At 23.4% G+C, this 18,839-nt stretch overlaps 1 protein-coding gene and 1 long non-coding RNA gene across 3 annotated transcripts; one reads left to right on the top strand and one right to left on the bottom strand.

The window, feature by feature from the left end:
* Window positions 1–72: 72 nt before the first annotated feature.
* On the top strand, window positions 73–4,118 carry LOC127288249 (uncharacterized). Its single transcript, XR_007844007.1, has 2 exons — window positions 73–220; window positions 3,978–4,118. It is a non-coding gene; the product is annotated as an uncharacterized LOC127288249 (long non-coding RNA).
* A 5,434-nt stretch (window positions 4,119–9,552) lies between these two features.
* Window positions 9,553–17,851, bottom strand: LOC127288075 (glycine receptor subunit alpha-4-like). Of its 2 annotated transcripts, XM_051315300.1 has the most exons (10): window positions 17,501–17,851; window positions 16,920–17,084; window positions 16,468–16,543; window positions 15,924–16,055; window positions 14,463–14,640; window positions 14,031–14,257; window positions 13,833–13,915; window positions 13,371–13,682; window positions 12,791–12,996; window positions 9,553–9,935 (listed from the first exon to the last, which is right to left on the bottom strand). In XM_051315300.1, the coding sequence occupies exons 3-10, from the start codon at window positions 16,539–16,541 to the stop codon at window positions 9,759–9,761; spliced, it is 1,389 nt and encodes a 462-aa protein (XP_051171257.1). In that variant the 5' UTR covers window positions 16,542–16,543; window positions 16,920–17,084; window positions 17,501–17,851; the 3' UTR covers window positions 9,553–9,758. The 2 variants fall into 2 exon arrangements, with proteins under 2 accessions (XP_051171257.1, XP_051171258.1); XM_051315301.1 differs by lacking the exon at window positions 15,924–16,055 and having other exon boundaries at window positions 9,554–9,935.
* Window positions 17,852–18,839: the final 988 nt, after the last annotated feature.

Below are 18,839 nucleotides of genomic sequence, written 5' to 3'. Positions count from 1 at the left end.
AAATTAATAATAAATTAATTAATAATTAATAAATATTAGTTTCTTACTTATTAATTTGGGACAGTAAAATTATTTTTATGAAAAAAAATTTTTTTTTTTAATTAAAATATTTCTGAAACTATATTTTGGGTATATATGTAAAATAATTAACATTTGACTGACAATACATTTTATCTTCATTTCAGTGCACAACTTTTAAAAGCACGTAAATTGTAAATGGGTGAAAATTCCTGAAGTGGCCCCCTATTTGCCAAAGGTCGAAATTTTTTATCGAAACTTCACAAAAATGTAGTTCCAATATATTTAAAAACATCCCCTAAATTTTTTTGAAAAATATCCATTTGTTTATTTTTTATAAACAATTGAAATTTTATGCATAACATTTTTCAAAATTGCATAACTTTGACAAATATTGACGAAATTTTATTTTTTTTTTTTTAAATTACTGATGAAATTCTAAACTTTTTGAAAATAATTTTTACAATTTTGAAACTTTTCATTTGTTATAAAAAAAAACTTTTTTTTATAAACAAATTAAAAAATAAACGTGTTCTGGATGAGTATTTTCAATTTTATAAACATAGACTTGATAAGAATTTATTGAGGATTTATTTAAAAAAAAAAAAAAACGGTAATGTGGAATAGTTTAATAACAATGAATTTTTTTTTAAAGCGCGCTCGCACCCCGTGCAACGCGTCTGAACACGTTGCACAGCTTTGTTACGCCTTTGCTGTGAGTACACTGTTTTAAAAAATTCCATGCTTTTTAATAAGCGTTACAAATTTAAGTTTTATATATTCGATATTTTATGGTATTATTTAAAAAAAACAATTATTTTTTATTTATAAGGTACTAAATGTAATAATTATAAGGCTTAATGTAACTCGAGAGATAACGCGTTGAGCCCGCGAGCTACCGTTTGAGAACTTTTTTCTTAAAACGTCAAGTTTAGAAAAATATACTTTTAAATGATAATAAACAGTTTTAATAAAATTTATTTTATTTCTTGTTCAAACTAATTTTCAGTATTGTCTGGTCAGAAACTAGTACGTCCATACGACTAAATAGTACAAAAACAGAGTTTTCCTTATTTTGAAACAAATTATATAAATTTTTGAAGGAAAAAGTCTTTTAGTGTAGTGAAAATGCCTAATCCAAATAAATGTTGTAACCCTTTACAGAAAAAGAAACATAAGTGTATTTATAAAAATTTAATAAAAGTTACTGAAAATTGGAATGAAAGATTTAAGGAACTTATAGGAGATTACGTTTGTGTTTCCTGTAAAAGTGAATTGTATCGAATGGAAGATAATATAAAAATCAATATATCTCAAAATTTTGAATTTCAAAATTCAGAAACTGTCTCTGATTCTGAAGACGATTTTAAATCAGATCCTACTTTTGTCTGTGATGCTGTTGATAAATCATTGAATATAGATACCATGAATCGCGTACTTCAAGAATTTGGTGAAACTCCTGTGAAAATACGACGTACTTCTAATGTGTCTGATAGTGAGAAAAAAAAACTGGAAGAGAGTTTCAATCGAATAAAAAATGACACAATAGGTAGTGTATGTGATTCTCAAAAGTGCAGTAGTAACCCCGACAGTGAATTTATTGAAGAGATAAAAAAGTTATTTAATATTCAAACAAACCGTGAAGGTAAAATATATGTGCTTACGTTAATTCCTGATTCTTGGAGTATTAAAAAAATTCGAGAATATTTTAATGTTTCTCGACGTATGGCTAGAAATGCTAAAAAACAAAAAAAAATAGGTGTTGGATCTCGCCCGAATAAAAAAAAAGGTCGTTCTTTGGATCCTGCCATTGAACAAAAAGTTCAAAATTTCTACTTGTCGGACGAAGTTAGTCGTATTCTACCTGGTATCAAAGATTTTAAATCGTTCAAAAAAGACGGAGTTCGGTACCAAGAACAAAAAAGATTATTATCAGGAAATATCCGTACATTGCATGAAGAATATGAAAAAAAATTTCCAAATTTAAAAATATCTTTATCAAAGTTCAGAAAACTTCGACCAGCGCAGTGTATCTTTGCGGGTCCAAAAGAAACACACAATGTGTGTGTGTGTAAAATTCACGAAAATGTACGCCTTAAATTTGCGGGTATTAAAAAAATATTAAACGGAACGGAAATTGAGTTAAATTATCATGATTCCTTGAAGAAAATGATTTGTTCAAATCCGGAGTCCGATTGTTATTTACTAAAATGTCCAAACTGTCCTGGAATTAAAAAAAGTTCAGAAAATATGACATTAATTTTTCAGAAGAATAATATTTTGTCTATAAGGTTTGATCAATGGGAAAGTACTGACAGGTAAACAAAATTAGTATTTCATAAAAAAAAACTCTGCTCAATAATTTTTTATTAATAATATTTTTAATTGAAATTTTTAGCTTTTATATTTGTTCGCATTTAAATAAAATTAAATTATATTTATTTCATTATAATTTTTTTATCTAACAGATGTACTCTACAAGCCAAAGAAGAATCATCAGAAGAATTTATTAAAAACTTGACGCGCGATTTACATGTTCTCGTAAAACATGATTTTCTTTCAAAAGTCCAAGCTCAATTTCTTTCTGACACTAAAAATAATTTAGGGGACAAAGAGTATATCGTATGTTTAGATTTTTCTGAAAATTATGCTTGTCGTCTTCAAAATTCGGTGCAATCTGAATATTGGAGTACAAAGCAAGCAACTATTCATCCATACGTTACATATTATAAAAAAAATGGCGAATTAAAACATAAAAGTTTTGTAATAATTTCTGAGGACTTGGAACACGACAGCTCTGCTGTAAATTTATTCAACACCAAATTAATATTTTTCATGGTGAAGTCTTTTGGAAAGCGAAATATTAAAAAAATTCATTATTTCTCAGACGGAGCCGCTTCGCAATACAAAAATAAATATAATTTTATAAACCTTTTATATCATAAAAAGGATTTTAAAATTGATGCCGATTGGAATTTTTTTGCTTCAGCACATGGCAAAGGGGCATGTGACGGCATTGGTGGGGTTGTAAAAAGAAATGCTTATCGTTCAACCTTACAAAACCGAAGTGAGGAAAAAATTACGGGACCATTATCGTTATTTAAGTGGGCAAAGGCATATTTTAAATCTATTGAATTTGATTATTGTTCTAAAGAAGAACACAAAACTCATGCCAAAAAACTTGAACAGCGATACTTAACTGCAAAAACAATAAAAAATACTAGGCAATTTCATCAATTTGTGCCCACTGGAAAGAACGAGATAAAATGTAAAATATTTGGGAAACATGATGAATCAGTTACTGTAAAAATTATCTAAAATTAATGTTTGTGTAAAAAAATTATATTACTTTATTTAACAATATGTAACAAACAATAAATAATTTACTAATACTCAATTTATTACTTTAATTTTAGACCACGGCTTCTTAAAGTCACGGTATACGCGGGCAGTGCAGTGTGCAACGTGTTCAGGCGCGTTGCACGGGGTGCGAGCGCGCTTTAAAAAAAAATTCATTGTTATTAAACTATTCCACATTACCGTTTTTTTTTTTTTTTAAATAAATCCTCAATAAATTCTTATCAAGTCTATGTTTATAAAATTGAAAATACTCATCCAGAACACGTTTATTTTTTAATTTGTTTATAAAAAAAAGTTTTTTTTTATAACAAATGAAAAGTTTCAAAATTGTAAAAATTATTTTCAAAAAGTTTAGAATTTCATCAGTAATTTAAAAAAAAAAAAATAAAATTTCGTCAATATTTGTCAAAGTTATGCAATTTTGAAAAATGTTATGCATAAAATTTCAATTGTTTATAAAAAATAAACAAATGGATATTTTTCAAAAAAATTTAGGGGATGTTTTTAAATATATTGGAACTACATTTTTGTGAAGTTTCGATAAAAAATTTCGACCTTTGGCAAATAGGGGGCCACTTCAGGAATTTTCACCCAAATAGTAAATTTAAATACACCTAATTACACAGCTAACGAGAAACACGAAATAGCATGAAAAATATTCGGACCAATGCAGACATTTGTATAGTCCTGTAAAGCTATGAGATAAGCGTACATATTTAAAAAAAAAAAAAAAAAAGTAAGAGACACACATTATACATATTAGATAGAGGCGAATCTTGCCAGTGCAAAATGCAAAAAATAAATAGATGTGCTGACAGTTTCAAAACAAAATAAAAATAGTTTAAATCAACTTCTATTATAATGTAAAAAAAAAAAATGATTAACGAAATCCAACTTCAAACAGAATTCATTGTGTTTTTTTTTTTTTTTTTTTTAATGAAAAAAATAATTGTCAAGTTTTTATTTCATTTTTAAATTTCTAAAATCTTTTTACCTTTATTTTTGTTTATTTTACATTTTTATTGTCGACGTAGTTTTTATTTGAAAATATTAATTTTGTAATAATTTTCTGATTTTAAAAATTATATTTCTTTTTAAAGGTGAAAAATTGAAAATTTTCAAATCAAAAAGCTAAAAATGTCAAAAACTACTTTTTTATTTCATAATTTTTATTTTTCCAGGATTTTTTTATTATTATTATTACAATGAAATGAATTTGTTTAAAGTTGGCAGGCAACGAGTTTTTGGTAAATAATGAACGATCAAGGGGAATTCAAATTTTTTTGATGGTATCTTTCCGTCTACATCTTTAAATTATTTAATTATTTTTTTTTTTTGACTGAATCTCACTTGGATTTTTCTGAGTCATATTTAAAAGTCGTAGCGCGCCTTAGATAATGAAAAAAAAAAACCAAATTTGAAAATAAAAATACAAAATGTTCTATATAGCGTTTAATATGCGCTAAAATATTTAAAATCAAATATGTCCAGAAAAAAGAACTTCGAGAATTTATATTTTTGGAGAATATTCTCGAGAATGTTTCCGAGAACATTGAGAATTTGCGAGGAAATCTATTTTTCCAAAAAAAAAAAATCTTATATCAAATAGCGTTCAAAAATTGTTGAAATTTTCTGTAATTATTAATATGCGATTATAATATTGGTTAATATTGCCTATATATATAAATATATTTATGAAAAATAATCGCGAGTGTAAACGAAATGTAACATTTAACAAAAAAAAAAAAAAGAGTGAAGAATGAATGAGAGAAGAAGATTCGCAATATTCTCGAGATAATAAAACTTTCAGGAATATTCTGCATAAATTTTCAATTCTTATAGAAAATAATTTATTCATCTCGAATTACACAAGTTCAAGGAATGTAAATTCGATTAATCTCGAAATATTTCAAAAATATTTTTTACATTCACACATATAATTTAATTTGAAAGAAAAATAAATTTTATTTACAATACAAAAAATGAACGAAGAAAAGAATTTTTTTTAATACAATTTTTTGTCTTTTGTTTCGAATTTTTTTTTTTTTCGAGATTTTTCTCATTTGCTTTCCTCGCGAAAACTAATAAAAATGATAAACGACTGGTTCATATATAAATGACGAAGAAAATTGGCTAAGACTGAGACGCGTTGTTGCGCCAGACTATATACACGTATTACAATATTTTGTCAAAGACGTATTCTGAATTAAAATTTTATTTCCTCCCAAAAAAAAGGGTTAACTTTTTTTAAATTATTTATTTACATTTATTATTTATTTAAAGTTTTTATTTATTTTTATGAAATTTCTTAATTTTTTCAGTAAAAAAAAAAAAAAAATTGAAAGATTTTTTTCTGAAAATAAATATATTAAAAATATTATTAAAAATTACTTTGAAATTTTTTTTTTTCTTTCATGAATACGTTTTTACATATATTATAGGCGAAGCCATAAACTTAAAAATATTTGCGAATAACAATTGAAACGTTGCACTGTTTTAAAAACGTTGATCGAAAATATTTATTATATTTATTCCTATAAGAAAATTGAAACGTCCCGGAAGTAGAAATACGTACATATATATATTACAGAAATTTGTTGCCACTATGTTTAGACGTTTTGAATTTTTAAATTTTCCTCGTCGCATAGGAGACCGTCAGCAATTTCACTGCGCGAATAAATTGTACGAAAAAAATATATCTCTTATTATATTATTATAATTTATTTTTATTCTTATTATTAATATTATTATTTTTATAATTATGATTATTTTTATTCTTATAATTACAATTTTTATTATGATAATAATTATAATTATGATTATAATTGTGATTTTACATTTTAATTATGAATATAATTATGATTATTATTATGATTATGATTATTATTATCATTTTCATTATAATTATGATTTTAATTACAATTATGATTATGGTTATAATTATGATTATGATTATTAATAATATTATTACATTATTATTATTAGCATTATTATTATACACACTGATAAAAATATTCTTATAGATGTATTATTCAGTCCTTAAAAAAATGATTATTTAATAAATGAGATCATAATTTTTCTTGATACATTTGGCTTTTGTTTCAAAACCTGTGATTTAAAAATATATTAACGGTTTTCAAGAAATGCGAAATTAGAATTAAAAAAAAAAGTCAATTAAATTTATTTCAACAAAGTTAAAAAAAAATTTACACGATTCTTTCGTTGATTAAACTCAAAATAAAGAGATTTTTTTTTAAATACCGTTTTTCTTTCGATAAACAATTATAAGGGTTAGATTTTTTTTTTTTAATTTTTTAATTTACAAATTTTTTTTTTCACCTAAAGACATCTATAAAAGATTTCTGTTTTTAATTAAAATGCAATTATAAGTATTTCATTCTTAATTTAAAAAAAAAAAACAAGTACAAAGAATCTTATATTTCGTTCACTTTGATTCAATTATGTAATTATTATAAAAGAGAATTTTATTCATTTTTCCTTTGAACCAAGTTGCATAAAATAATAACTGTGCGTGATACAAAGGAATAATTTAATTAATTAATTCATTTTGCTCAATAATAAACATTGTTAAAAATGCAATGTATTAAAAAATCTATTGCAAAATCTATTAAAAAAAATCTATTAAAAAAATTTATTAAAAAAAATTATTTTTTAATAATTTTCAGCCAAAAAAAAAAAAACATGTTTCGTATAAAAAATGAAAATAGAAAAAGTAATTTACAAAAAATAATATATTTAAAACTTATGAAAATCTATATGGAAACTATATAATAATTAGACTCTTTATAGATAAGTTAGTTCCTATATGTCGATAATGCAAAAAAAAAAAATTATTATGTTTCAATAATTTCTCTCTAAAAAAAAGTATTTATATAGACGCTCTTGAATTGTAAATATTATATAAAATTTTGGCCCGCTTTAGAAAAATATAAAAAAAACAATCATCACACAAACTGACACTACTTAAATGTCTTAAAAAAAAGTTCTTGTTGAAAAAAGAAATTAAAAAAAAAAAAAATAGTAGATCGAAATGGTATTAAAAAAAAAGAAAGTAGATTATAATAATAAAACAAAAATCACGAAGAAAAAAGAGATGAAATTCGATAATGAAAATATTTAATTAGATAGTGCGTTATAACAAAAAAAAAAGAAACAAAAAAACAAAAAAAAAATGGATAAACAATGAATAAAATGCTCTAATACGATTAGAGCGACAATTGATTGTTGATCGATCGTTGTCAAAAAAAATGCTTGGATGCTAGAAATGCACGCAAACGGAACCATTTGAAATGTAAAAATAAACAAACAAACAAAAAATAATAAAAAATATATTTATTATCAAATATGTATATCAAATGAATTATACATAAAAAAAAATCGACGAGAAAAAAAAATATATATATATTAAAAATAAAGTACTGTCTTTATTCATGTTTCCATATATTATTTAATTCACTCCTTTCCTCAATAATTTATCCTTTTTATGTAAAATATAATTGTAATTTTTTTTTCTAGCGAAAGGTAAGTTTCTGATTTTTAAATTTTGCTATTTTATTGCTGATAATTTTATAATCAGTTGCAGTGAATTTCAGTCGTAGAGTTTACAAATTTTTAAATAAGGAGTAAAAGTCAACTTTTAGTCAGCCAAAACAGCCAAAAGTATTAAAATACTTTTAATTTTAGTAGTAAAAGTAAATTCGCTGTAAATTTTTATTTTGATATCAGTAGTGAAACACAGTTTGTGTCAGACAAAAAGTGATTTCAATTTTGAAATCCTGATTTCAGTAGTAAAAATCCGTTTTAGTCAGACGAAGTAGAAATTTATGAATTTACTTTAAACAGTAGTAAAAGTATATTATTATTATTATTATTATTATTAATTTTACTGTTAGTATAGGTTAAGAATATATTTATATAGACAAAATTGTACATACAAAATCTTTTAATCTTCAATTCAGTAGTGAAAAATATGTTTAGTCAGACACAGAAATTTTAATTCTTTTATTTCTGATATATTAGAAAGTTCCAATCAGAGAAATATTTTTATAATTGTTACTTTAGTTTTCAGAGAGTTGAAACCAAAAATTTTTTTAATTCTTTATAATATAATATCAGTAGAAAAATACAGTTTAAGTCAGACAAAAATTGTTGTAAAATTATACGTAGTAAAAAATGTAATTAGTCGAATTTTTAAAATTTTTATATATCAGGAAACATTTTTTAACAATTTTTAATTAAAAATTTAATTTAAAAGTTTAAAACAATTTTTAATTAGTATAAATAGTATAAGTAAATTTTTTTGGTAAGATCTGAAATACTCTTGCTTTAGTATCAACAGTAAAAAAACAATTTTAAGTTTATTAAAATGATTCTAATTTTTCTAATTATCAGTAAAGGACACTTTTAGTTCGATAAAACTTTTTATAATGTTTCTTTTTCGATTTTGAATTATTTTTTATTTAAAATATTTTTCCAAGTTTATTATAGGCTAGTAAAAATTTAATTTCTTTTTTTTTCAAAATGCACTCAACTTGTTTTTTTTATGAATACTTATTTTATCGATTTTTCAAGGAAAATTTCATTTCCTCATTGTTATAGATATAAAATCTATGAAAGACATAAATTATTCTATATGTATTAGAGAGTAACATTTATTCTAAACAGTTTTTTTTTTTTTTTGTAAAAGAGATTCTGATTTACAAACTTTGATGATCACATGAGGTTCCTGTTTTTGTATTTTACGAGCGCAAGCTACATTCTTTATAAAAGGCACTTGAAGACTATAAAAAAAAAAGTTTTTCCTTGATAGCTGTTTTCATAAAATTTCAATGTGTATATCGTTCAAATACACAAAGAAATATTCATTCAAGGCTTGCCTTCACTTTTTACGAGAAACAGTAAACCTATATCTTCGTTTTCCAGCTTCCTGCGCACTATTTTCAAAAAAAAATTCTTTTCATCTCATTCAATATATCAATTTAAGTTTTTTTTTATAAATATTAAAATTTCTTTTGTTTCATATAATTTTATTTATTTATTATTTAAAAACACAAAAATTCACATTAATAATTATTACTATACAAAATTCTCCTTTTTTTTTCTTTAATTAAAATATAGATTTATTAATTTAAATATTAGTTTATTTAGAAATAAAGAATGGTATGAATAAATTAGTATACAGTCGTATTACATATATATGATATTATGGTATATAGGCTACAAATTATTAATTTAAGATAAAAGTTACACATGACTCGCAAATTACTATATATATAGATTTATAATTTTATAATTAATTACTATTTATTGTTGTGTTTATTAAAATATCGCTTATTTATCTTTCATACATTTTTATTTGATTACAAAAAAGTACTCCAATAGAGAATATTAAGAATAAAGAACGAGAATGGAAAGAAGAATCTTGATACTTTATCAATGTAAATTGCTGTTGCACGACCTTCACAACATGTGTCGTATTGAACAGTCGGTGGTCGAATTGGACTTCTACTTCTTTCCGAATCTGGCCTCATTGGTGTCTATTTAATTAGAGGACAAAAAATTTCATTAATATCGAATTTTAATTTATAATTATCTTCAAAAAAAAGAGTAATATATATATTTTTCTTATTTTCTAATATTTTTTTTAATTATATTTTTTTATTATTACAGTTATTGCTTTTTTCGGGAATTTGGCAAAATTTGCGAAATCAAAATAAATAACATAATTCTTAAATATAAAAAAGTAAAAAAAAATTTATTTTTTTTCTAAATGTAATATTTTTTTACATTACAGTTATTCATTTTTAAAAATTTGGAAAATTTGCATACGAAAATAAATAATGTAAATGTAAATATAAAAAAGGTAAAATATTTACATTAAAATATAAAATTTTGGTATTTATATTACACTTTTTCAAAATTTCATATTTTGATATTTTATATTACATGCATTTTCCCGTCGTCAATTTTTTTTTTGATAGTGTAACGGTAAATATTTTATTGAGAAACGGGAAATGTCTGCCGGAAGGTAAATAATCATCTTGTCACGTGTGTGGCTAACCGATTTCACACTTATGTCCAAGGACTGACAATTCACTTTTCACAAGTGTGTAAATATTTGAAAATTTACCTGACACATGGCAGATTTGTTATTTTAAAAGAGCGTGAAAATGAACATTAACTATTTTTTCCCATTTCTCAAACTTTATTGTATTTTATGTGCAAAAATAAAAAAAATAAATATTGCATTTATAATTTATAATATTTTTTATAAATACACGGAGAAAAAGAAAAAGTAATTTTTACTACTTTCAGAGTAAAACTGGACCAACTCGAAGTTTCTGCGCATCTCTGGCAATTTTTACTCCAAAAATAGTAAAATTTATTATTTCTGTAGTAAATTTTACTGTTTCCGTAGTAAGTTTTACTATTTCTAGAGTAAATTTTACTATTTTTGGAGTAAAAATTGCCAGAGATGCGCAGAAACTTCGAGTTGGTCCAGTTTTACTCTGAAAGTAGTAAAAGTTACTTTATAAAAGAAATCTTTTTTCTCCGTGTAGATAGATTTTTCTATTTCGCAATTATTTTATTTATTATTTACTTATTTATTAATATTTAATATTTATTTATTAAATTCAAATTTATTTATTATAATTATATATTTATAATGATTATAATAATATATAATTATATTTTTTTATAATTATTAAATTTTAATAATTAAATTATTGTATATTTATATGTATAAAAATATTATTGTCTGACAGAACATTTTCAATTATGATAACAGTAGTTAAAGATTGTTATAGTTAGACAAATCGTTCCTTGTAATTTTAAATTCAATGGCAAAAATAAGTTTGAGACTTTATAAATTTGATTTCAGTAGTAAAAAATCGTTAAGGTCAGACTTTAAAAATTTTTTAAATTATTTAAATTCTTTTAAAATTCTTAATATTCTGATATTGATTTTAGTAAACGTCAGACAAATCAGTAGTAAAAGGAATTTTAAGTGAGCCGGATATTATTTCTTTATATATTTTTTTAAATAGTTATTGTTAGTTTCAGTCAGTTATTAAATTAATTTAATAATTAAACGTGTCAGTAGTAAAAGTCTTTTTTAGTCAGACAAATTATTTAAATGATTGAAATAAAGTTATCAGTAGTAAAAATCAGTTACAATCAAACAGATGATTTTTTAAATTTCAATGACAATAGTAAAAATTAGTTACAGTCAGACAAAACGTTTTTATATTATAAATATCAATAGTACAAGTAATTTACTGTCAGACAACACTTTATTGTAATTTTTTAAATTAGTACTAATAGTTAGTTTTAGTTATACTTGCTAAATTATTTTAAAAAAATTCTCAGTAGTAGAAAAATATTTAAGTCAGACAAGCGATTTTAATTTTTTGAATTTTTTAAGTAGTAAAAAACGTTTTTAGTCAGACATAAGGATTTTAATACCATTATAACATTAACAATTCTTTTAAATATTCTTGAAATTTATTATCAGTAATAAAGTTCAGTTTTAGTCAGACAAAATTGATTTAATTCTTATAGTTGTATTTTTCAGTAATCACAGTAATTTTTAGTCAGACTGTGATTTTTAAGATTATTATTTTTATTACTATTTTGTTTAATATAAATTTTTAATATGATTTTTGTTATTTTTTATCATTTTTTATTATTTTTCTTATTTTATTATTTTTTTATTGTTTTATGATCAGAAAATGTCAGTCATATTCAGCATAGTTAGTAGCAAAATATTTTTTAGTCAGACTTAATTTAATTTAGACATTAATAAAAATCATATCATCAATTTTAGAAAGGAACAAAATTTCTTTTATTGAAAAAAAATTTTTTCCAAACATTTATTAATATGAATATTTTATAAATATATTAATTAATCAGTTATCAATAACAGAATTTTTTTTCGATATAAAGAAATCGTCCTCAGTGCATTTTTACGTTTCTCAATATATTTTATTAACTTATTAATTTTTTTTTTAATTTTTTAATATTTTTAACTGATTTTAAAAAAGAGGTCAATTATTTGAATACAATGAAAAAAAAATTTATTTTATTCAAATACCGGTGTATTTGATTATTATCAAATAAATATTTACTTGAATCAAATATTTCTTATTTGAATCAAATATTTCAGTATTTGAAGCAAATACCATTTATTTGATTCAAATAAGAAATATTTGATTCAAGTAAATATTTATTTGATTCAAATAAGAAATATTTAATTCAAGTAAATATTTATTTGATAATAACCAAATACACTGGTATTTGAATCAAATAATTTTTTTTTCCAGTGTAGAATGACAAATATTCAGTGAAATGAATTTTTTTTTTGGGATAAAAATAATTTTAAAAAAATAACCTTAAATTCGTCGATGGCTTCTCTTAAATCTTCATCCGAGTAGCCTTTCATTGCTTTTGTTGCTACAGGTCCCATGTAATTATTCACAACAGCAAATTCCATAAGTGAGAGGAAGACAAAAACGCTGCAGGACGACATCCAAATGTCTATTGCTTTCACATAAGAAACAGGAGGCAGTGATTGTTGTGATTGTGTATTTTGTGTCGCTGTCAAAAATATGATAAAAAATTATGTAAACATAAAAATATTCTTTAAAATTATAAAAAATTAATAAATTTTATTAATAAAATTATTTCAAACAAATACATTATAACTAATTTAAAGAAATAAATATAGAAATAAAAATAAAAATAGTAGGTAATACTAATAATAATAAATGAATTAAAATTTATTTATTTCAAATAATAATAATTTATAAATAAATAATAATATTTTTAATAAATTTTTTTAATTTAATTTAATTAATTTTTTAAAATTGAGAATTAAAAATTAAGTTTTAAATTACAATTTTTTAATATTGATAGAGAGAATAAATTTTGAATATATTTAAATATTTACAATAAATATAAAATTAAATTACCAAGGGTAAGAAGAGATGTGACTCCTAAAGTGACTCGCGCTGGAATTGCTTCCGGTTTAATCCAAAATGCAATCCAGGACATGACGACAATAAGTGCTGAGGGTATATAAGTATGAAATAAATGATATCCGAGTCGTCGACGAAGAGTGAAGACGATCTGTATGCAAGTGAAATTTCCTGTGGAATATTCTATCGTACAGTCAGTTGTATAGTTGTTGGCAATGTCAAGCTGTGGCAATTCTATTTCCGGATTGACCACCAAAGGATCCGTCATATTCCACATGAATACCAAATCATGTGTAGTGTGTGACACTGAAAAAAAAGAAAATTATTATTTTATCGTTATTAGAAATTTGTTCAAAAAATTTTTTTTTCATTTTCATTAAAAAAAAAATCAAAAATTTATTTTCTCAAAGAACATCAAATATTTAATAAAAATATAGAAAAATAAAATATACATACGACTTTCTATCATCATTGAGCAAATCTGAGTGTCATGAGGATAAGATTCAAATTTCATTGCGCACGAGAGGACTAGAGTTAATCTGAAAAAAATATTAAATTATTAAAAGGAATTTAATTTTTATAAAAATTTAATTCAATTTTTTTTTCAATTTATCATTATTTTGAAAAATTTGAAATTATTTTTTAAAAACTCACTTGGACATGTAAAGTAAAGTCTTATCGTGATAGAGCCACAGATAGTGGTTCGGTATCGACATTTCGTGGAAGGTGACCTTTTTTGCATTCTTAAAGAAGCAATCGGGCCTCCAAATATTGTGCAACCAATCCACATCCAATATTCTATATTCCTCTGACATATTCTCCGGTAACCTTAATCTAGAGTCGCGCCAACTTTGGGCCAAAAAAATGTCCGCTACATACGTCTGTAAAAAAAATTACAATTATCAAAAAAAAATTATTAATTTATTTTATTTTCTTTAGTAATTAATTAAAATTACAATTATCAAAAAATAAATCATTATTTATTGTAATTAATTTTTGATTCTATTTTTTAGTAATTAATTAAAATTATTATTTATTGTACTTTTTTTGGGGGGTAATTAATTAATTAAATAAAAAGAAAATTACCATGGACTCCTCGTTAATTGAATCAATGCTGAGGACAGTGACGTGAAAATAAACCATGGTTGGTTGTCCCAAGAACTTTGGAGCCCTGTGTTTGTCATAATTCTTCGGATTTAAGGGCAGAATATCTCGCAACGACAGGGACACTTCCTTTCGTCCGTACTCTTCAACCTCCATCTCTCTGCAAACGATATAAACGAGAAAGGTCATTTGCCTTTATGTTCTTTGATATATCTGTTGATGACACTTTGTCATAGACGAATTTTACACAACATTGAATATTTCGACCCAATTTTCTTTTTTTTTCAAAATTAAAATTTGAAAAAAATTATTACTGTGAAAAAAGATTAAAAAAAAAATGTTTAATTTATTTATACAAAATGGCCTTACTTTTTTGCAAAAGTGTGAAAAAAGTGAATTTTATTCCGAATTACTCAGATTAAATGTATTTTATACCAGTTTCAAATATTCTCGATTCCGATGAAGCAGCAATAACAGAGAAGCCATAATAGGTCTTCGTGCTCAGCATACCCTTAAGTTCACCTAACAACGTCTTTCTTTACCTATTTTCATATTCCACCTTTTTCCATCAATAATTATGGTGTAATATATAAAAAAAAAAATAATTGTGCTTTCTATAAATTATCAGGTGATATTAATTTGACATGAATTTTCAATTAAAATTTCATTAATTATTGGCACATTAGAAAGAAGTACGCGTATTTGAAAATTTATTTTTTTCCATATATTTTAGAAAATTTTTAAAATTTAATTAAATTTTTATATTTATTTCTAATTTATTTCTAATTTATTAATTATTCTAATATTTAATATAATTACAACATAATTGTAATATAATATTTATATTTTAATTAATATAAAAATAAAACGTACGCGTACTTCTTGATATTATTAAATTCGACCTTCGTGAAAAAAAACCGGTACGCGTACTTCTTTGGCAGAAAATTTTTTTTGGCGTGTAAAGCTTTTTTTGTGTAGACATTTTTTAAAAGCGTGCATTAGCAAAAACAGTTCTGGCATGAATAATTAAATTTCAATAAATGAAAAAAAAAGAAAAATTTTTTTACTGAAAATTTTGGGAAAAAATACAATACGAAAGTCTGAATTTACAATTATTATATAAGAAAAAATGTAAAAAAAAATTGTTTTTCTATCGAACATTAGTGCAAAAATTTTCATGCAACATTGTAAAAAAAAAGTTACATGAATTTTTTTTGTTTGAAAATTATTATTAATAATAATTTGAAAATTAATGCAAATTTTTTTTCTTTAAAAAAAAACAAATCAAATTTTTTGTTAACATAATAAATTAATGGAAAAAAATATTTAAAAAAACAAAATATTTGAAAATTTTTGAAAATATTGAGCGTGAAAATGCAATGAGAAAAGACAAAAAAAAAAACGTGAATACGAGAATCATGCATGCCAGAATTAAAGTTTTACCTTTCTATCTTCGGAAAAAACCGGTACCCGCGTTTTCTCGCCGAAAGTCGAATTGTACGAGACGACAGACTATCGACTTTAACTTGCCAATCTTCTACCTCTGTGGAAAGGACAGCCTCACAAACTTTCTCACTGAAACGCGAACAAAATATTGACTAATTTTTTTTTTTTTTTTTTTTTTCAAAAAATAATAGAAAAAAATACTAACGTCTCGTGTATTCTTTCGATATTTATATATATATATATATATTTATATAAAGAAAAAGAAATTATTCTAATGGAAATGAAAGAACGAAAATTTATTTGGATTAAATAAATAAAAAAATAAATTAAAAAATTAAAAATAATTTAAATAATTTTGAATTATTTTAAAAAATTAAAATTATTTATTTGAATAAACGAAAAATATTTGAAATAAGAATCAGAGGTAAATTTGTCATATTGTTGAAATGAAGTTTAATGAAAATTTAGTGGAAAATGAAGTAGAAACTTGTATGCCGTCTAACAGCCCTTGAGGTTCGTTTATCTAACTTTGTGTACTTACGGAAAGTGCAAGGCAGCCATGTCAAACAGGGTGTACAGATAACAGCATAGGATAATCAGAGAGTGTTTCCTCATACCTATAAAATGAATATGTCTTATACTGTCAAACAAGAATTTCCTCTCAACTTTATATAAATGCAGAATTGACAATTTCGAAACAATTGTTATTAAATTGAATTGAGAAAAACTTATTTCCTTTCTAGAAAGAAGGAAATTTTTTATAAAAAAAAAAATACTTTCTTTTTTTATTTACATTACTCTACATTTATATAAATAAAAATAAAAATATTAAAATAAAATAAATATTTAAAAAATGGTACTAAAAATAAATAAATAAAAATAAAACTAACGTAAACAATAATTAATGTACCAAATTAATTATTAATTAAAAAAATTTATTTATTTATATAAATTAAAAAAATTAATCAATTAATATAAAAATTATTTTTATACCGATCAGCTGCACATTCTATTGCAAAGATCTTCTTCCCCCTTCTTTTCTTGATAACAGATTTGTCTTCTTCAATCGAATTCCCTGAACAAGTTTTTTTGCCCCGGATGAAAAAAATTTGTTATCGAGATGAGGGAACGACTGGATCGTTCACCAATATGACGACACTGTGTATATATATTCAAAAAAGAAGAAAATAATTTTTCCAAAAAAAAAAATATTATTATAAATCTAAATAAATTCAATAAACAAAATTTATAACCCCTTTAATTATAAAATTAATTCCATTTATATTGTAAAATAAAATAAAATTTAAAAAAGTTGAAAAAAAATTGTGTAGCGTCAATCGTTTCTCAATATATAGATATAGCGATTACAAATAATTCAATTATCAATAAAATAGAGCGATATATAAAATAAAATAGAATTAAGTTAAAATCAAATCGAATTAAATGTAATAGAAACTTGATGAAGAGATATATACAAGAAGTGACAGTGACAGAAAAAAAAAAAATATTTTTCATGAGAAAAATTTCCCAAAAAGGGGTCTACAAAAAAAAAAAAGAAAAAAAAGTTGAATTACTTTCATCTGACCATCCTGAGGAATTTCTTTAGTCCACGTTCCTTGCTCCGAATCCTCCGACCATCCGGCGTTCAAATCTGACGTTGGCGCCAGTTTGACGTCACCCCTTCACCCCCCACGATGTTTTTTTTTCTACACTATATAAAAAAAAAAAAAAAAAATTTCTCTCTCTCTCTCCCCCTAATTAAATCACTTCTCTCTCTTTTTTTCCACACACTATTTAAATAATAATTTTATTGAAAATAAAAAATATATTTTAAATGACACTTGGAATTGAGCGACCGAACAACGCGGAGTTCACTTTTCTACAGACCATCCTCGGTCGGTGTCTCTAAGCCAATTTGACTATCGACTAACTGATTAAGCCCTATATATTTTTTTTTTTCCTTCGTGAGAGTAACATTTACACGGTTATTGTATTGGCTTTGTTGCGTCTGCGTATGCGTTCATTGCAAACTTACAAGGGGTGTCTATAAATTCAATCACACTGAAGTGGATTTTTGCCCAAGAATACAAATCTATCTATTTTTCTATTAATTGCAAAATTTCACGTGAGATTTTCATTCATATTTTACTTTTATTTTTTAATGGAACAATTTTTTTTTACAAAGCTTTATGAAAAATAAAAAAATACATATTTTTTTATTTTTCTGTTTGATAAAAATTTTGAGAGTTGTGATTTTTTTTAAATTTCAACGAAAGCCAAATTTATTTTAAAATACATTTTTCTTTTTCCTATTAAATGAGAATTTTGCCCAAATAATAATAATTCTAATAAATAAAAATTGAGTTTAATAAAAATTTTTCTAAATGATAATTCTACTAAATGATAATTCTATTAAATAAAATTTAAGCTAAATAAAAATGAGGATCAATAAAATGTTGGCTTGATAAAAATCAGGATCAATGAAAATTAAGCTTAATAAAAATTGTGTTAAAAAAAAAATTAGGCTACCTAAAAATTAGGCTCAATAAAATTCAGGCTAAATAAAAAATAAAATCAATAAAAATTAGGCTAAATAAAAAGTGTGCTGAATTAAAATTAGGCTAAATAAAAATTAGGCTACATAAAAATTGGGCTAAAAATAAATAAGCATCAACAAAAAATTAGGCGAAATATAAATTAGGACCAATAAAAATTAGGCTAAAAAAAATTGCGCTCAATAAAAATTAGGACCAATAAGAATTAGGCTACATAAAAATTGGACTCAATAAAAATTAGGCTAAATAAAAATTAGGACCAATAAAAATAGGGATCAATAAAAATTATGACCAATAAAAATTAGGCTAAATATAAATTAGGACCAATAAAAATTAGGCTAAATAAAAATTGGGCTCA

The sequence above is a fragment of the Leptopilina boulardi genome, unplaced genomic scaffold (genome assembly GCF_019393585.1).
Source record: "Leptopilina boulardi isolate dan_hultmark-lab unplaced genomic scaffold, ZJU_Lbou_2.1 LbouV2_38, whole genome shotgun sequence".
NCBI lineage: Eukaryota > Metazoa > Arthropoda > Insecta > Hymenoptera > Figitidae > Leptopilina > Leptopilina boulardi.
The sequence above is the reverse complement of the archived record's forward strand: the minus strand, read 5'-3'. Positions and strand labels throughout refer to the sequence as shown.